Consider the following 21,339-nt stretch of genomic DNA (forward strand, 5'->3'; position numbering starts at 1 on the left):
CTAGTGAGTCAAGTCTCGTGCATGCACATATAATTGGTAATTTTTTATTTTTTAATCTTTTTTGTTCTATACCAAAAATCATTGGTGATGATTGGACAAAGCATTAGGCAAAAGATGCTCACTTTACCAACCATAGATGGTTTAACAATCATTTGGAAAAAGATTTACTCCAAATGAATCATTTAATTCTCTTTTTATTTTCAGTCTAAATGTATAATTTTTAAATGCCATATATTTGACATAACAAAATACCAAAAAAATGAAAAAGAACCTTTTTCACTCTTTGACCCAAAAATTGGGGCTTTTTTCTTTCCTTCTTCATTTGCCCCTCACTTTGCTAACCAACCATAAATAGTCTGACAATAGTGCTCTTTGTTCCCTGGCATTGATTTCTTCATACCTCTCTCTCTCTCTCTCTCTCTCTCTCTCTCTCTCTCATTTTGCATTATTAACTCACAAATTTTACCTTCTTCTCAAAAAAAGAAAAAAAAAAATCACAAATTTTATCTAGTAAGCAATCTTAGAAGCTTAGTTTAATTTACATGTCATTGGCCATGGCGAATTTCCTTTTCTTCACCATCTCTCTTTGCATGCTTTTAACTTTTGGAATTATTGAAGCTGCCCCAAAAGACGCTCTCATCACACATCTTCCTGGCTTCAATGGTACTTTTCCATCTAAACACTACGCAGGGTAAGTCTCATATTATACATGATTAATTAATGTTCATGGGTTCTGTCATCTGGGGTTTGTAGCTATATATATATATATATATAGCCATATTATCATCCAAACACTAGTAAAAATTAAGGCACACAGCAAGGAAAGTATGTATATATTTTATTTTAATGGGATTTTGTCATGTGGGTATTGTAGATATGTTACCAATATTAAAAATAAAAATAATAATGGTGGAAAGAAGCTGTTCTACTACTTTGTTGAGTCTGAAAGAAAGGCATGGAAGGATCCTGTTGTTTTGTGGCTGAATGGTGGACCCGGTTGCTCGAGTATGGATGGTTTCGTCTACGAACATGGTACGCCTCCCTTCCCCTCCCTCCCTCCCTCCCTCCTACAACTTTTGTTTGCATACTGGACATGACAGATAACATCAACTCCGTGTTCATTTCAAACCACAAAAGCCAAAACTACTCATGAATGTGCATGCGTGTCATCCTTGTTTGTTTTATTAATTTATAAAAATGAAATTGGGTGCCCTTCAGTTTTTTTTTTTTTTTTTTTTTTTTGCTGAAGGGTGCTCTTTGAGTTTAAACTTTTTAAAGTGTTGAAGATTAATTAAAGCCGCTTCCGATTACAAATAATCTCTATTAATTTTCATGAACTTCCACAGGACTACTCATTTTATAAATATCCCTAAACATTCTATGACCGTCATTTGAGAATGTAAATCTTTTGTACTATTTTTTATATTATACTAATCACAACTTACCATTTTTTTTTTCTTATATAATTAAATGAAGTTTAAGACAGAGAAAGAATCAAATATATGGTAAGTTATAATTTGTGGGAGATAAAGTGAAATATAACAAGTAGTACAAAAGATTTGTATTCGCTTATTAGTTAGTGTTTTTAAAGAAACGGATGCAATTCCAAAGGCTCTAACCGATTATATATATTACAGTGGGTGTCATATCTAGCTAATTTGTGTCAGAACATTTGTTGCATATGAAAAATATAAAAAATAATAATAATAATAAAAAATAAAAAAACTTCTAACAATAAAAATTCTATTGGGTTTAAAATAAAGAAATTTGTATTCTATGTTTGTATCTTTTTTTTTTTTTTTTTTTTTTTTTTTGATAAGCTATGTTTATACCATTGTATGTGACAAAGGCACTCAATTAATATATTTTAATCATCGAGAGTCTTATAATTTAGTCGTATTGTCCATTTCCCCAAAAACAATGCCTGAGTTTGAATCCTTTTCTTCTCATTTATTGTAAGCTATTAAAAAAAATGTGCAAAGAGAAATACTAGCAATTTTAATCACAGATTTTCTTTCCTCTTCTCCTATATTCTCTCATATTTTTCTTTATAACATACCTTTTAACTTTCTGATTCTGCAAGCAGCCAATAGATGGTAAAGAATTTTTTGCTATCATCAATTCCACCCACAATGGGCTTCCACTTACGAAATTCTCCGAATGATATTTTAATGGTGTGGGGACAAACATTATGTGCAAAACTCCAATTGATCATAGCTCGACTGCACTTTTTTGTAATATCGCTTGATTCAAGCATTTAGATGTGCAAAATATGAATCTCCATCTTCTTATTATGAGTAATTCTTAAGTACTCTCGAAGTACGGAAAACTATGCTCCTTCCTCTCATATTCAAATGGGGTCCACTCATTAAATTCATAGCTAGTGGAGTCCATCATAAATGCAAGAGGAGGAAGCATCATTTCTTCATATTCCGAGAATACCTAAGAATTTTCCCTTAGTATAGCATTCACATGCATTAACTATTGGTAGTTTACATTTTTGTAACAATTTATTATTATTATTGCTTGTATTCTTTTTAAGAATGTAAGGACGCTATTTGTAACGACCCGTAATAACGTTGGGTTCGCACGTAAAAGGCCCAAATAATATCATTTGTAGAGCGTGGGTTTGAAAGGTTAGGCCTTGGTTACAAGACAGTGGGTTTTCCATGGTGTTCATACATAATTAAAGTGTGTGCGCCCTAGGAGTCTTTCTCCAGGAGGCGGGCTGGGAGGCTCTGATTTTTGCCATTTTTCCCAACCCCTTCTTTGGTGCATTAACCTTCACGTTATATAGCCCTTCTTGGTTGATCTCAGCCCTCCATTTGTTAGTCAGGCAGGTGCCTACTTCTGTATCTGTCCCATCAGCTGTCCCTTCTTGCTTTCTGTTAGTCGCGATGATCGAGGTCGCCCTGCCCAGGTGTCTTTTCTCATTAACATGGTCAGGACGCTGGCCGGTGTATTTAATGCGGAGGGGACATGTTTACCTTGAACCAATTTTGCATCGTACCTCCACATGGGCCCCATTCTACTCGCATCCCCTTCAGGGGGCGGTTTGGGGATAGCCTTCATCGAGATGTTGCTCTTCCCCTTGAAGTCTTGGAGTGCCGAGGATAAGGTCGTCCTCAGCTGTTCCCCTTGACACCTCGGCCATTCCTCATTCGTCCTCGGCACACACCCTCCTCGGCATGGGCCCTAAGCCCTAATAGAACGTGGGCCGGATCATAAGCTCCCTGGCCCCACAAAGAATATACTATAATATATTTTAGGCGGTTGTCACAAAATTAATAAACTTTTAACCAATTAATTAATAAATTATGCCCTTGATCAAATTGATTAAAACATTACACTAGTACATATCACATATGACACCATATTGATGACCTAGGAAAACCAATAAAACAACTGTTTCACGGTAAAAAAATCTAGGAGGAATTAACCTAACAATTCTCAAGGCAACATATCACTAGAATAAAATCGAAATTTGTACAATAGACTTAATCCTAAATCTATTATTACCTTATGTAGTACTTTTTGGCATGACTACACATAGATTTGAGATCCACAGACTCTTCTATTATGGATGGTTGCACGTGAACTTTCTTCTTCATGACTCCAAGATCCACGCTCAAAGATTTGATTAGAAACTGTGGTTAACTGATGACAACAACTTTGCTTTATCACCAGTTCTTTTTTTCTTTTCTTTTTATTTATTTTTTTTTTTTTTTTTGCACGCAATCTCAAGTTGATGCTTCAAGAACTGCATATAGAAACACTGCCATACTGTGTGTGTAAAACGTGATCTAGGGTTTGTATTTATATGTACTTAAGTTCCATCAAAATCCTAGATCAAACAGCTACGAAAAGAAGCTAAAATTCCAATTTGCACGAATCTCAATTGAGACAGATATGCAATTTGATCGGTTGAGATAAGTGGTTTTCGTTTCGGCCTATCAAGCTACAGTTAAAATGCAGTCTTCCAACAATTCATTTTCTATATTATTGAGTATTTCACTGTTTTGAACATGATTTGTCTTGATCAAATATTATCTAAGGTAATTCTATCTAGAAAAACTAAGTTATAAATTGTTACAATCGTTCGTGGTTACCAATCTAAAATAATGGACTTTACATAATATTTGAATTCGTGCAGGACCATTCACCTTTGAAGAGGGAAAACCAAAAGGAAGCCTTCCTAGGCTGCGTCTTAATCCTTATAGCTGGTCCAAGGTAAATTAGTCTATCTCATGCTAATTTTCTTCATTTTTCCTTTTCTTTTGTATTGAGTATATGGGAATTATCTACATTGATCATGATTATGGCCAATACCAATTACATTTAATTTACAATTCCACTGTCATTATGCATTCATTCTATATATAATCTTACTATTTTTTAAGCCCATATGTATATGTGTTTATTTATTTCTCAGGTTTCAAACATAATTTACTTGGATTCTCCTGCCGGTGTTGGCTTCTCTTACTGGAAATACTCAAGCGCACGCAAAACAGGAGACGTAGAAACTGCCTCTGATACACATGAATTCCTTCTCAAGGTTATTAGGATATCGAAACGCTCCTTAATAAGGTCAAAAAAAGAAGTTAGGAAATAACTAATAACATATTTATGAACTCCCAAACAAAGCGTTAAAGAGATAATTAAATTATTGAAAATTTAAATAACGATTTAATTTATTGTTTTGCAAGCAGTGGTTTAAACAATTCCCAGAGTTCGTCTCCAATCCATTTTATATATCAGGAGAGTCTTATGCTGGAATTTATGTGCCAACTCTTGCTTCTGAAGTAATAAAAGGTACTAATTGAGCTCTCTTCTTTCTCTTTCTTTTTTATTAAAAAAGAATATGTTAAATAAATTATATATTTTCTCATAATACATATTAACTATGTGGTAGTATTAATTTTAAAAATGTAATTTTTAATTTTTCTTCAGGAATAAAAAATGGCGTAAAGCCCTTTATCAATTTGAAGGTATGTCACTTTGGCATTTTGGATATTCAATCAATTATAGGCTAATTTTTTTGTTATTAAATATATATATATATATATAAAATAAAAATAAAAATAAAAAAATAAAAAATCTATGCAGGGCTACATGGTGGGAAATGGAGTCACTGATGGCAAATTTGATGGCAATGCTCTCGTCCCATTTGCACACGGGATGAGCCTTATTTCAAACAATATCTTTGAGGTGGGTGAAATTTTATTCAAAGAAAGGAACAAAGTCTATACAATTGCAATTTGCAAGGTAGACCAACCATGCTAAGACATTGTTTAAATATTGGTTTTTTCTACATCATACCCTTGGCTTTATTGTGAAGCTTACTTAAAATGCTACAAAATCTGGACCAATTTTTATTCAAGATTTCCAATATGCTTCTACGGAATTTTAATTTAGAATCTTGCTTAATTATAATAATTATCCAAAGTGTGATATACTGTTTCTCATAGTTAAAATCCTAATGGAGGCAAATTTGACTATGATTTTTGCAGAAAGTTCATTCTTCTTGCAAAGGAAATTACTATAACCCTGTAGGAAAATCTTGCAATCAGAACCTTCAACTAGTTTATGCGGTGAGATGATATTGCGTGGCCAATTACCATATGAATTAACTTCTAAAGAGTCTGAAATTGTGATGCATGTAGTCAGAAAAATAAAAACTGCAAATTTCTAAACATTTATCTCAGTATAGGCTATTGATGGGCTTAACGTTTATGACATCCTTGAGCCTTGCTATCACGCCCCGGGAACACAAGGAAACACAAGTTTACCATTAAGCTTCCAGCAATTAGGAGAATCTGAGAGGCCTCTTCCCGTGAGAAAAAGGATATTTGGCCGTGCTTGGCCTTTTAGGGCACCAGTAAGAGATGGCTTGGTACCATTGTGGCCTCAATTATCCCAAGGAATCAGCGTTCCCTGTGTAGTAAGTTACAAATTTTCTTTTTATAATGCTACATTCATATTTTTCAATGCCTTGGATCACTTAATTAAGTAGCTGTGATTGTGAATGATAATCAGATCTTGGTATGTATATATTTTTATAGATAATTTGATGATTACAACAGCGAGTTTGGATTTGAACAACCGCCTACATATTTCCATTAGAAATATTTATTTAGTAGAAAATCTTACAATTAATTTATTTTTGCAAGTGTAGAATGATGAAGTTGCAACTATATGGCTGAACAATAAAGAAGTTAGGGATGCAATTCATGCCAAGCCGGTAAATCAATCTATATATTATTGATTAGTAGTCTTCCAAAATTTCGCATCACTTATTTTCTTCTAATCCAAACTTAAACCAATGACAGCCAAGTGTGACTGGTGGTCCTTGGGTATTATGCACTGGTGCAATACATTATGAGCATGATGCTGGAAGTATGATCCCTTACCATAAAAATCTGACCCTTCAAGGATATCGAGCACTTATTTACAGGTAAATCTCTTGGATTGACTCAGGAGATACTTAAATGCTAATTCAAGAAAACCAATTACATTTCTACGATTTTATTTTATGCAATGTTTACAGAAAGGGCTTATTTTGATTTCCATGCTACTTCTAATTATTTTGAGGATTTAGTTAGGAACTAATAATTAGGATATTACATTTCCAATATTTGCTATAATAATATTCAAAAATGACCACTAGAACTTCTAAAAATAAAAACTTGCTTTTTGGATGTAGATTATGTTGGTAAAGGTAGTCAAGCAAAAACGATTTGGTAGGTATATAGTAGGCATAAAATGACGAAGGATGAGAGCTGAAAGCATTTCATGTAGATTGGAAGTTCATCAGTTTCTTACTTAAAAATGTATTGCCTTCTTCTAGGAAAATCCTAGTGTTACCTACTAGTCTGAAGGGATATAAGAAAACACATTAAAAACAAGTGTTTTCGTTTTTTTTAATTGCCAATTGGGATCTTGTGGCCATGTCCAAAGGCAACTAATTATGACTCAAATTGAAAGATATGTGAATTTAATTAGAGAGATGATGATAATTATATAGCAAAAGCTAGAAATTTATGGCCTGGACCAACCTGCTCAAGAGCCCACTTAACTTAAATGCAACATGCACGGTGTTACTCAAATGCTTTCTTTTTCAATGGGAATCAAAGGGCCTACTAAATAATTAAATTGTTATTCTTTGTTGGTACCTTTTCATCAATACGGTGGTCTACAACCCAATTCCACTGACATTGATGTTTTGGATTCGAACTAATACATTAACGTTATACATATACATGCAATCAAAATTCCACATTTGGATTCTCTGTGCTCATCCCTAGGGATATATTTTGACAATGATGAAGCAGAAATCTTCAGTCAAGTGAACTCGTCCAAATGAGCCAACAACCTCGTCCTTGTACCTGAAAATGTTGTACGAAGACCTTCTTAGGTGGTCACCGGTGTGGTGCCTACCGAAGAATCTCCGATAATTAAGTCAGCGTATGCAAATTCCAAGAGAATATCAGAGATTAGAGCTATGTATTTTGATTATTCGTACCTTGTATTGGTTTTGTGGAGGGTTTATATATGGTGCCACAACATCTAGCCGTTGTGGCTTTTATTGTAGCTTTAATGCCTCTATCGGTAACGCTTCCATGCTCAGTAATGTAGGCTTTGATGGGCCTCCAACAGTCCATATAGCTAGTCTTGTAACTGTCTGAGGTATTATTTACTGCATTGAATGGCTTTCCTCCATTCGTCAGTGACGTGGATATGTGGACGGAGATGTTTGATTAGTTCGTCTGAGCAAAAGAGTTCGTCTGAGTTTAACTCCGTATCTAAACATCTCTCCTTCAGGGGTGATGATGACAACCCCTACTCCACCCCTTTTCAGGCTGATGAACCATCAGTTTGAACCATCCATCTTTTGGCTTCGTCAGTTGTATCTTCCTCATCTGGGATGGTGAACTTGGCGATGAAGTCTACCAATACCTATGCCTTAATAACTGTCCCAGGGTGGTACTCAATGTCGAACTGGCTAAGCTCGATTGCCCATTGGACCATCCTTCCTGCCACCTCGGGTTTGTTCGTGTACTTCTTAATGGGTTGGTCTGTCATCACCAAGATGAGGTTCGCCTAGAACTAAGGTCACAATTTGCGTGAGGCTACGATCAATGCGAATGCAATCTTCTCTATCTGTGGGTACTTGGCTTCTGCCCCTTGGAAGGCTTGACTGACATAGTAGACTAAGAGCCGCGTCTTGTTCTCTTACCGAATCAAGGCTGCACTCATAGTTGTTGTTGATACTGCCAGATATAAATACAGGTTTTCTCCCTCCTTTGATGGACTCAGAAGGGGTGGATTGCTCAAGTAGTGCTTGAGTTCTTGAAAAGCTTTCTCATATTCATCGGTCTAGGCAAAAGCTTGCTTTAGTGTCTTGAAAAATGGCAAGCATTTGTCCATTGCTTTAGAGACGAACATGTTGAGTGCTGCTATCTTTCCTATGAGCTTCTAGACTTCCTTGACGGTCTTGGGCGATGTCATATTAAGTATGGCTTGTACCTTTTCTAGGTTTGCTTCTATCCCTCTTTGGGACACCATTGAACCCCAAGAACTTCCCTGAGGCTACTCCAAAGGCACACTTACTGGGGTTCAACTTCATTTGGTATTGCCTGAGAGTGGTGAATGTCTCTCGGAGATCGTCTAGGTGAGTAGACTCTTCCTTACTCTTGACGAGCATGTCATCCACATATACTTCCATGTTCCTCCCGATTTGTTTACTAAACATTTTATTTACTAGCCTCTGGTAAGTTGCTTTTGCTTTTTTCAGTCTGAAAGGCATTACCTTATAGCAGTAAAGCCCTTAGTTCGTGATAAAGGCGGTTTTCTCCTGGTCTTCTTTGGCCATCTTTATCTGATTGTACCCCGAGAATGCATCCATAAACATCAGTAGCTTACGTCTTACTGTGGAATCCACCAATTGATCTATCCTCAGTAGAAGGAAGCTATCCTTTGGACAAGCTTTGTTTAGGTCCGTGAAGTCTACGCACATCCTCAATTTCCGATTTGCTTTCTTCACAAGGATGACATTGGCAAGCCAATCTAGGTAATAGGCCTCTCTAATGAAGCTTGCTGCTAAAAGCTTGTTGACCTCATCAGTAATAGCTTGATTCCATTTTGGAGCAAAGACTCGTCATCTCTACTGGACAAACTTCCTCTCGGGATCCACATTCAGCCTATGTTGGATGACTTTTGTGGATATGTCTAGCATGTCCTCATGGTTCCATGCAAAGACGTCTAGGTTTTCTTTAAGGAATTGGACTAGTCTCGACTTCATCTCAAGACTCAAAGTTGTCCCTATCCTGGTCGTCTTTGCTATGTCTCCGTTGACCAATTCTACTGTCTCCAGGGCTTCAACTTTCTCTTCTTCTTTCTCCCCGATCATCCACGTATAGTTCTTTTTTGCTGCTAACACGACCTAGTAGCACTCCCTAACTAGCACTTAATCTCCTTTTACCTCGCCTATGTCGTTTTCTGTTGGGAATTTTACCTTCAGGCAATAGGTGGACGTGGCTGCCTTCCAACGATTGAGTGTGGGCCTCCCGATGATCACATTGTAAGAGGACGGACAGTCTACTACTAGGAAGTCCAATTAACGAGTCAATTGTCTCGGGTAAACTTCCACTGTGACCGTCAGTGTCACTATGCCCTTAGGATACACTTTGTCTCCACTAAAGCTGGTAGGGGGGAAGTTAGAGGGACACAGCCTCTCGAGAACACCTTCAACTTTTGAAAAGTGGAAAGGTAGATGATATATGTGGAACTGTCGTTGTCCATGAGGATTCTCCTGGTATTGAACCCTTTTATCATAAGCATAATAACTAGGGGATTGTCATGCAACTGCTTCACTCCTCTGGCGTCTTCCTTGAAGAACAGGATATCTCTATCCGTTCGTCTGTGCTTTAAGGGTGGTATCCTATGGATGTTGTTCACCTACCTCTGGTATGACTTCTTGAGGGATCTGAACGACCCCCCTGTGGATGGTCCCCCTATGATAGTCTTTATTTCTCCTATCACACTCTGCTGACGATATGGCTTGTGATCATCATTCCTTGGAGAGGCTTCTGGCTTGACTCCGTCATCGTCTCTAGGCCTGGTGGAATCTCCCTTCTTCACAAATTTTTGCAGCTTCCCTCTTCGTATGAGTTCCTCTATCTGCTCATTCAGATCTCTACAATCCTCTGTATAATGGTCGTGATCTTTATGAAAACAGAAATATTTCTTCTTATCACAGACATTGGGTGACGAGCGTAACGGCCTTGGCCACTTGAGGTAGTGCTTGTTCTTAATCTGTGTCAAAATTTTATCAATAGGCATAATTAAAGGAGTGAATTTTACTGTGCAAGGAGTTTTATCGTCTTTCCTCTTGCTCCCATCAGTACTTTGACGATCTACCCGCTCCCTTTTCCGTCCTCTTCGATAATCTCCCTTTCTTTCTCTCTCATTAGGCATTTCAACTTCTTCAATTGCCACTAAAGCGTGCTTATCGTTCATATACTTTTGAGCTTACTGGAGCATCTCCACCATCATCCGTGGGGGGTTCTTCGCAAGCGAGACCACAAACTCCCTAGACTTCAACCTGGCTTTAAAGGCCGTAAGCTGCACTTTGTCATCTACTTTGTCCACCTCTAGCGTTTCTCAAGTGAAACGTTTCACGTACGATCTCAATGTCTCCTTTTCTCCTTGTTTAATGGTAAGCAGGTGGTCAGTTGGCCTTTTTAGATGTTGTCCACCGACAAAATGGCATAAGAAGGAGTTGCTCAGCTGCTCGAAATCGTCAATGGACAAAATTGGTAACTTCGTGAACTATTCCCTCGCAACTCCTTTGAGGGTAGTTGGGAAGGAACGGCACAATATCTCATCAGACAGCTGCTGAAGACCCAAAGTTGTCTTGAAGGTATTAAGGTGATCCAAAGGATCCTTCAACCCATCAAACGGCTCAAGCTGTGGTAGGTGAAACTTCGAGGGCACTAGGCACTTTAAAACCATCGTGGTGAAGGGTGAATCTGTCTTCCTGACCATACGGTCCAAGCTCCGATCTGTTTTTTCCTTTATTGCACTCCTCAACTCGTCCATCTCCTTTCTCATTTCCCAAAGGAGGTCTGAGATCAATTCTTATGGGGTGGTAGGCCGTCGGCGTTCATCCCTTCTCTGGCTATCCCCATCGTCATCTCGGTTAGTCCCAGACCGGTTCCCTTCTTGCTGCAACTACAACCTCATCTCTTGATTTTGTCGGGTAAGCTCTTCCACACTAGCTGTTAAAGTTTGGATTTGTAGAGCTAATGCTTCAGAATCCTAGGGAGTGTTGGGCTCCATAGACTTGTGAGTTGAGTGGAATTATGTTTTTGAACCTAAGCCCGAAAATATCATTTCCCACAGACGTCACCAAACTAATGAAGTAGAAATCTTCAGTCAAGTGAACTCGTCCAGATGAGCCAACAACCTCGTCCCTATAACTGAAAATGTTGTACGAAGACCTTCTTAGGTGGTCACCAATGTGATGCCTGCCAAAGAATCTCCGATGATTAAGTCAGCATATGAAAATTCCAAAAGAATATCAGAGATTAGAGTTATGGCATGTTTTTTGATTATTCGTACCTTGTATTGGTTTTGTGGAGGGTTTATATATGGTGCCATAGCATCTAGCTGTTTTGGCTTTTATTGTAGCTTTAATGTCTCTATTGGTAATGCTTCCATACTCAGTAATGTAGGCTTTGATGGGCATTCAACGGTCTATACAGCTGGTCTCGTAACCGTCCGAGTTATTATTTATAGCATTGAATGGCTTTCCTACATTCATCAGTGACATGGATATATGGACGAAGATGTTTGATTAGTTCATCTGAGCAAAAGAGTTCGTCAATCCCATTAGACAAATTCCTTGTGCTATATTACTTTTTCAAGGTGTCACTAGAATACTATGCAACTAGTCGCTAACCCTTGCGATGCACAAGAAAGTTCTTAGAAATGCTAAATATTTTTTTTAATCAAATTAAATGCATTTTTTGTTGGGTTGAGAGAAATTTAGTCAACTTAAATGAATCTTTTTGCTTTGGATTTTAAGGAATAACTCACACAAAAAGGAATATACAAATTTCATTAGGATTTAAGCTGGTCAACCAAGGTAGTTATAGTGACCTTGTCAAATATTTCTTAATCTACCAATAAAGCAAATTATTGCTCATTTGAAGAAATTTACAATGTTCATTCTAGGCAGAAGCTTACATACTTTTTGTTGTTGTGATTTACAATTTGAGTAGATGAAAAATAATATGATGGTCTATCACTAGTTATTGCCTTCACAACAAAAAGGATAAAATTTCAAATCAAAAGATTACATATCACATTTAAAAGAAACACTAACAGAATGTAAAATATATGACATGCACTAATAACAAATGATCATAATATTCGAAGAGTTTTGTAAATCAACAACAAAATCTTATTAAATTTCTGGGGGCAGCTTCACTAACTATATTTTATCAATAAAAATAATTTTCTTCATAAGACTTGTTTAAGTTATCATATTAAATATGAGAAAACAGGTGCAAGCTTATTGTTGTTGATACTACATTGTATTACAAAGAGTCTCTCTTGGATTGCTTCATTCTTCTCTCTGCTCTACAACTAAAGCTCCCCCATCATAAGCTTCCTGCCTTGCAAAACTGTGCAGACAAAAGTAGAATTCTAGAATTTTCATTTCCTACTTTTGCAGCCCTCAACAAAAGTTAAGATTCATGATTTATCGAAATCTTCCATGCCTTTATTATTAAAATTCTCAATATATACACCATTGGCATAGATACAAATTGATTCAAAAGCAGCCTTATTTTAAAAACACCATAATGTAGAAATATCACCAACAAATAATCGTAATATTTGAAGAGAGATGAATGAAGCAAAATAAAAATAATTAAAATTCACAAAATGAAGAACCAAATATCAAGAACAAAGAGGGAGATTGTTGGAAGTAGAATTAACAAACCTAGCATAAATTGTTAAGATTTTAGACTCGATTGGAAAGGAAGTAACTCTAAAAGTTTTAGCTCGCCAAGCTTTCTTGCATTGTTTTATACCTCCTAGAGCAAGGATATCAAGGGAGTTATAGGATGAGCGGATAACAGACCAAACAAATCGGCACGTATATCAACCATCAATAACACACCCAATTATAAAAATCTAGATAGATTAAAATGTTAGATTGAGAAAGAACTTAACTGTTTATTTATAACTGCCAAAAATGTTTAAGGATTTCCAAAACTACTAAAGTTTGTCAGGGTTAACAAATTTTATACACCTATGAGAATCTAATTCTTTTCAATCCAGTCAAAGAATTAGATAAACAAACAAAAAGAATAGAAAGATATAATACCTATTTTCAACGTTTTCAAGGGCTTTAACTAATTCCTCATACTTATATTCCTTTATCTCCACCTCTATCTCCACTTTCTCCACCACTCCTACACCTTTTAAAATGCCAAAATAACCCAACGACGTCGTTTAATGCAATATCTTTTAAATTAAAGCATGGACACAATAAAAATGAGTGAAAAAGATCATAAATTTATGTAAACATTCAAAAATTTAGGAATTTAGATTCAAATTCTATAATAAGAACAAAACAGTTGGGTATATTATCTTAAAGGTGCTGTCTAACACAGAACAGATTGGGTTGCCAAGCTGTTTGGTTTTTCCTTCACAAATGATGTATGGTAGCTGTTTTTCCTTTCTTCCCCACTAACAAAATTAGTATTGTTTATGAGAAAAGTTTGAGTGGAAGCCAAGAGAAGAATTTTTATAGATACAAAATATTCAAGGGCAGGTTGTATGATTGAAAACAAATATTTTACCTTCCAACCATTTAAAAGAAATTCTCACAATGAATTATTGGAAAAACAACTAAAAACAATTATAATGAGTATAATAATCGCAATAAACAATATGTTCCAACCGTTTAAAAGAAATATTTCTTTTATTTTGTATAACAACTCAGCTGAGTCAAATATACTTTTTTAAAAAATTTAAAATGAAAATAGTCTAAAAACAAAAGTCTCATTTTTTTTTTCTCTTTTTTCTTTTATTTAGCAAGTAAACAGAATAATAAACAAATATGGATTCCATAAACAAAACTATCTACATCAGACAAATAGTGCAATACATGTATTAGTAGCAAAGCAGTAAATGATTTGATTAATGGTTTTATATTGACTATTTATATATAACATGTATTAGTAGCAAAGCAGTAAATGATCTAATTAATGGTTTTATATTGACTATTTATATATAAAAAAATTTACAGAAATTGTTAGCAAACCTTGAGTCAATGCAGTTAAGTATGTAGCTCTTTATCCAAAAATGAAAGTAGAACCTGCAAAATTAGTTTTTTTTTTTTTAGTTTTTTTTTTAATTAAAATAATTTGTAAAAAACAGAATAACGAAGATCAATAATAGTGCAGTAAATGACCACCTAAATCAAGTTAATACCTACTCACAAAAACAACAGAGAGAGAATTAACTCCTACATCCTTTGCAACTCCAAGCACACAAAAAAGAAAGTAACATAATATATATTTCTAAACCTAGACACGGATCAATGTATGTTTGTCTTTGTGTAGTACCAAAATGTTTAGTTTCTCAGAGAAAAGAGGTACTAGCATTGCAATCTTTAATAGTCAAAAACTGATTCACATGCTCAGGTGCATTATGATTATAGAGGATTGCAATCTTTTGGAGGTAGTAGTTGGAAACAAATTCACATGCTCAGTAGCTAATGTGATATTAGAACTAAAATCAAAAGTCATATCAAGCATAATTTAACATGAAATAAAAATTGCAAAGTGGAAACAATATTAGAAATTAAGATACCACAAACAAAATTGTAATCAAAAGAAATCATAATACCATCACTTAACTGGGAAGAAGCCCAAGTTTGAAAAACCCCACTAAAGTATTCGATTTGTACCACAATAAGACATAGAAAAAATAAATATATTGGTAAGTATACGAAAAATTGATAATCACAATCAAATTCAAAAATCAAATGGAAAGACATGTCAATCTCACTGTCCATAGGACTGTTTTTGTAAAGAGAAATGCATGTTTTAATTTACTGTGTAGTTTTAGAAAAAAAAAAAAAAAAGTTCTTGACAATATCTGAGGACCTTAAACAATCATATATTATGAACATTCTCTGTTAACAAAAAGAATTTTTCTTTAAAAAAATCACATGCCCAAATATAAGCCTAATTTTTTGATAAATCCAAACATAAGCCTAAATTAAAACAAATTCAGATAAAAAACAATATTAAAAACTCTAGCAACTCGAAACTGAAACAAACCCCAGCAACAACCCATAACTATCTGCAACACACAGCCCATACATGTCATTGAAAATTCTGAAACCACAATCTACAACAATATGAATTAATTTTTCAGCCAAAATAAATTAATCATCGGGCCGACTCTTAGGTCTTTCAAAAACACAGGAAAAAAAAAAACCATTAAATTGATACTCTCTCCACTATGAAACCCATCAATACATACAATATTTTCTTACAAAACCTGCAGAATTTGAAATCCCTAAATCGATAGAAAACCTAATTGAAGACATATAATTAAAATATAACTATGAGGCTCTGTTCCATTTAAATCAATTTCAATCTGAATTTTAATCCATATCAATCAAATAAAATTGAAACTTGAAAAATATCAGATTGGAATTCTTCATACTTGAAAATCGTCCAACATTAGAAACGGAAAAGGATCCAAATTCTTCAAGTCAGTCCTAAAAATCAAATGCCCAGAAAGGGGGCCAAAAAATAATCAATGCCCAGATGATAAAAACTCAAGAACAAAATAACCATGAATCAAAATTGACATCAGCTAGAGGAGTTGTGGCTAAGAAAAGGAGGGAGCTGCATTGAATTAGAGAGTTAAAGAAGAAGGAGATGGGAATGAGTTTGAAATAGAGAGAGTTTGATCGAGGGTTTTGTTAGGGCTGAGTTTGCGTTTGAGAGATAGGTTTGAGATATTTGTGGCTGAAACTTGCGTTTAGGCTCCTCTTGTAGTGGGGTTTTAATAACAATCGGGTTTATGATTTGTATTTGGTAGAAAAAAAAGATTTATTATTATTTATATAAGTATTGCTGACGTGGAAAATTATGGGAGTTTTAAAAGCTTCGGTTATATATATATATATATATATATATGTATTATATGTCATAAATGTCCAACTGTTCCTTTATAAATGAGGAAAATTATACACGCTTATGAGTTAGGTGAGAGCCCCCAAAAGCTGTGATCATGGTCATTCACACCTAAGATGGTTACAGAAATATGTCACTATCGATTATATGTTTAATTTGTTAGAACAAAGTTACTATAATTTGAAAAATAATAGATCAAAAGTAGTTTATTTTCTTCAAGTGAGTCTTATATTTTGTGACAATTACCATTTTTCAATTTGAATGCAGTGGTGATCATGATATGTGTGTGCCGTTTACCGGGACCCAGGAATGGACTAGATCACTTGGATATAAGATTGTGGATGAGTGGAGGTCTTGGCACTCTAAGGGGCAAGTTGCTGGGTAAATTTTTCCACTTCAAAAACAATTTCTTTAATTTCTATTACAAAAAAGACACATCAATAGTACATAAAAGACACATTCGAGAGAATTATAGTCAGGTGCTAGAGTTATGGACAACAACGTCAATAATCTATATATATATATATATATATATATAAAACCGAAACTTTTGAAGCTCCCACAATTTTTCACGTCAGCACAATAATTAAATTTAATTAAATTTTCCACCTCATCACTGTTTTCTTTTTCTAATGCAAATTAGACTTCTAGCCAAATAAGGACACTCTCACACCGCCTCTACTCTCTCCTATTTAAGAATTGCATGCGTAGAAAACCTAAGCCCCAAAAACTATTCGCGGAGAAGATGATGTTTGAGGACCCTCACTACAAAGTGAATATTGAAACTAACATCTTTTTATAAAGGTTGGTCAATATCTTATATTTATATGTATGGCCATTGGTCACCACTATTTTTTTATTTTTTTTATTTTAGATTTTATGATAAGATCTGCTATTATCTTCTTTTGCCGCAACACAATTTTCTCCTTAAAACTTATTTTTCTTCAAGATTTTTTTTGAGGGCGGCTCATGCTTCACAATTCACATATTTATTAGACTCCTCTCCTTCTTCTGTCAATGCATCAAGGTTAGGGTTATTTGATTTGTTCAATAAAAATTATAGATTTGTTGCTTTTTCTTATAAGTTTGTCAATTGTTGTTTTGTTTATTTAATTGCTAGGCCTGAATCTTTTAATTAAATCTTCAAATTTTTTTAACCTTTTAAAAGTTTTAATATTTTGAATTTTAACATTTAAAAGGTAACTCATATTTCTCTAATATTTCTATGTTGTGTAGACATATTTTTTTTGTTTATTATATTTCTCCATTGTGTAGTCACATAATTTTCGTTTTGTTTTAATAAATTCTTGGCTCAAAATCTTCTAATTGTTTGGTTTACATATGAATTTTTAAGTTCATTTTTTGCAATACATTTAATTGTCTGGCCAATTTCAATAGTAGAAAAGCTATAATCATGGATTCCCTTCTTTCTATTGTATTTCTCTATTGCGTAATTATATATATATATATATATATATATATATTGTTTTATTTCAATACTTTTAAAGCTTTGAATCTTCTGATTTTTTTTAAAAAAAAATTTTCTTTTGGCCTTTTGGAAGTTTTAACATTATAACTTTTGGATTTTATTTTTTCTATCATCAGAAATTATCTAGAAGATTTCAATGAATATCCATGGATTATTTTTTTGAGGGTAACCCATCTTTATCTTATATTTCTATTTCTAACTTTTTTTTCCTATATTTTTTCTTTAATTGTCCGTGTTTACGTCTCTTTTGTTTTTCTTATTTTTACTTTCATAGCGTATGTACATGTTGTGTATGTTCTTTGATTCTTTCTTTAATGATTTTTGTATGAGTATGTGTCATCGTATCTGGGTACTTAGGCAAAATCTATAAAGACTAAAGATGCTTCTTTTTTTTTTTTTTTTGGTAATGAATCCTGTGTTTTTCATGACTTTAGTGAGTCATATTCTTAATGATCGAAATGGTTTTGTTTGGCGTGGATTTTGTTCATATTGGTTTCAAAGTTTATTTCTTGGCTTATATAATAGATTGTAATATATTTATTCATCAAACTGTTTAGTTGAGTTTGTTTTCGAAATTGTTTTCAGTGTTGGACATTTTCTTGAAGCATGTTGGTATCATATATTAAAATACTGTTAAGTTGATAATAATAATAATAATAATAATAATAATAATAAATGTCTGAAACGTATAGCTGTTAACAAATGTTTTAGCTATATGATTTTATTTTACAAATTCAATTTTGCTGTTGTAGTAAAATAAACAAAGATTAAATTATATATTGTACTCAATACATTTCCCGTGCATCGCACGGGTTAGCGACTAGTATATATATATATATATATATCTAATATTTATGTTATAATTTGCTTGTTTTCATTTGTTGCAGATACTTACAAGGATATGATAATAATCTCACCTTTCTGACCGTCAAGGTTTGTATATATAAGTGCTATGCTTTAATCATTGCAAGAAAATTGACCAAAAAAAAAACTAAAAGTGTACTTTCTATATGATATATCACCATAGATTTCCTATTTTTAGTAGCATTTTAAAAATAAAAATAAAATTCAATAGTTGGGAATACAGAATTTGAAAACATCTAAAATAGCATTCACCTTTTTAATAATGTGCACACATACATGATAAAAAAGTCTTTTTTTTTTTTTGGGGCTAAACACATACAACATAGTCAAATAAGAACAACTGCAGATGATATTATTATTATTATTATTATTGGGATTAGCTAGAAGCCTAGAAGGAACCCCTATTTGAATTTTTCTTTTCTTTTCTTTTTCTTTCTCCTAACAAAAAGAAAATCTCTAAGTCTATTAGTTGCATTACTCTATTTTATTTGCAAACTGACTATATCTCATGGTGTAGGGTTCGGGGCACACAGTTCCTGAATACAAGCCACAAGAGGCACTGGATTTCTACCGTCGTTGGTTGGAAGGGAAACCAATATGACAGATGAAAACAATTAGCTTTATTTCACATCCAAGAAGAAAAGAAATAAATAGCTTTGTGGTTCACAGATTTTCAATTACTCATCTTTTTACATGTGAAAATATATGAGAAAAGAAAAGCATATATGAAAGCAAAAAAAATCAATAAATTATAAACAAGAACTTCTTTCTAGCTTCTATCCACCTAGCAATATTAGCCAGTCAAGATTCTCCTCTTCTACTTTTGGGGCCAGCAAGAGGTTTCATCATTTTACATGTGAAAATATATGAGAAAAGAAAAGCATATATGAAAGCAAAGAAAATCAATAAATTATAAACAAGAACTTCTTTCTAGCTTCTATCCACCTAGCAATATTAGCCAGTCAAGATTCTCCTCTTCTACTTTTGGGGCCCGCAAGAGGTTCACTAGCCTATAGACTAGACAATAGGAGGTAATTCTCTCATTCCATTAAAAACTTATGTCCATTTGAGAATTACTTATTTCTATAGCTTATTTGCATAATGTGAAACAAAAAGCTAAAACTAGCTGATTTACAAAAAAAAAAAACTGAAAAGTAGATTATCTTAAATAAAGCTGAAACAAAAAATAAGAGAAAATAATGAAAAGCATTTATGAATGCAAAGAAAATCAATAAATTATAAACAAGAACTTCCTTCTAGCTTCTATCCACCTAGCAATAGTAGTCGGTTAAGATTCCCACTCTTTTACTTTTGGGGCCAGCAAGAGGTTCATTGGGCCTATAAGCTAGACAATACGAGGTAAACCCCTCGTTCCTTTAAAAACTTGTGTCCATCTGAGAATTGCTTATTTCTGTACCTTATTTGCGTAATGTAAAACAAAAAGCTAAAACTTGCTTCTTCTTTTCTTTTCTTTTTTAAACTAAAAATTAGATTGTTCTAAATAAAGCTGAAAAAAAAAATATTGTGTGGGGACCGGTATATAAAATAAGCAAAAATCTAGCTTATACATCCCCAAACACACATCTGGATTAGTTGAATTTAAATTTCAAGTTTTTTATTTGATGATAAAAGATAAATTACAAGTCTTTTGTTCAATGACGAGATTTTAAGTTGATAAAGACTCCCTTCATAACTGATATAAATAAGAGCACTAAATATGTATACATGTGGTTTGCCAAAACTCAAGCAGTTTCTTGAAAACTTGCTTAAAAAATAAGACTTTTAGTATTTAGATATGCTTTCATTATTCCCAATAAGATAGATGAGTGATTAGTTTACTATTTTGTAATTGAACTGTATGCTATAGTGTTGTTTTCATGGTTGTATTATTATGCCATAACCCTATTAGGCCATTTCCCTTTATTTAGGCGTTAATGTTATTTGTCTAGCACTTCTGCCATACTATATTTCCTGCTATAATCTGTAACAGTTGTTCCTGTTGTGGGCACGCCATACACTCGGTACCTAGGCCAAAACGCGTCTGTGTTGGGATAGCCCGACTTGTGCACAAACTGGCCTAAAGTGTATTTCATTTAGGCCAACCCTAACTCTCTTACCTCATACCCATGGGCCACAATACAGCAAAAGAGACCAAAGCCCAACAACACAAAAATGCCCACCACATTTGAATTAGTGACTTCACTTAGGAGTTGGGAAAAAGATAGGAAAGCAAATAGATCCCTTGCAAGTTATGCCCCCAAGATCAAAGACTACGTGAAATATGAGTGTCGTGCCATCGCAGGAAGAATCAAGGCCAACCACGCCACACTAACCCAATCAAGCAGAGGGTGCTAATGGAGCGGGGCTTGGGCCACAGCAGCAATAAAGGAACCCCGCTAACAATACTAACTTCTTCACTAAAGTATTGCAGTCCATACAGCATTCCTAGTAGCAGCTGATGGAGGAAATGCGCTAACTGAAGGCAGACAAGACTAAGGAAAAAAGGAGCCAACATGATCCCAAGCATGTGGCAAACAAAAAAGAAACCCCTGTGGGTAATGACCTGCAGAACACAAAGCAGCATTTTGTCATGATGGCTGACGTTGCAGCACTGTTAGAGCAAGAAAGGGCCAAGGTGCCCAAGGAAAGATTCTATGCACAAAGACCTCCGTATCCAATAAGGATACTTAACAAGCCGTATCCTGAGAGATACGAGCCGCAAACCTTCGCACAGTATGATGGCAGAAGGGGAAGTGT

General features: G+C 34.4%; 1 protein-coding gene across 2 annotated transcripts; it reads left to right on the top strand.

Moving 5' to 3' along the window:
- Window positions 1-324: 324 nt before the first annotated feature.
- On the top strand, window positions 325-19,410 carry LOC126691298 (serine carboxypeptidase-like 20). Of its 2 annotated transcripts, XM_050386351.1 has the most exons (14): window positions 327-691; window positions 875-1,032; window positions 4,154-4,230; window positions 4,433-4,555; window positions 4,710-4,812; window positions 4,951-4,988; window positions 5,107-5,208; window positions 5,511-5,591; window positions 5,711-5,941; window positions 6,176-6,241; window positions 6,330-6,454; window positions 16,497-16,610; window positions 18,606-18,651; window positions 19,100-19,410. In XM_050386351.1, the coding sequence occupies exons 1-14, from the start codon at window positions 543-545 to the stop codon at window positions 19,181-19,183; spliced, it is 1,497 nt and encodes a 498-aa protein (XP_050242308.1). In that variant the 5' UTR covers window positions 327-542; the 3' UTR covers window positions 19,184-19,410. The 2 variants fall into 2 exon arrangements, with proteins under 2 accessions (XP_050242314.1, XP_050242308.1); XM_050386357.1 differs by lacking the exons at window positions 16,497-16,610; window positions 18,606-18,651; window positions 19,100-19,410 and adding an exon at window positions 7,332-7,591 and having other exon boundaries at window positions 325-691.
- The last annotated feature ends 1,929 nt before the right edge of the window (window positions 19,411-21,339 follow it).

Source organism: Quercus robur, chromosome 1, assembly GCF_932294415.1.
Source record: "Quercus robur chromosome 1, dhQueRobu3.1, whole genome shotgun sequence".
Classification (NCBI taxonomy): domain Eukaryota; kingdom Viridiplantae; phylum Streptophyta; class Magnoliopsida; order Fagales; family Fagaceae; genus Quercus; species Quercus robur.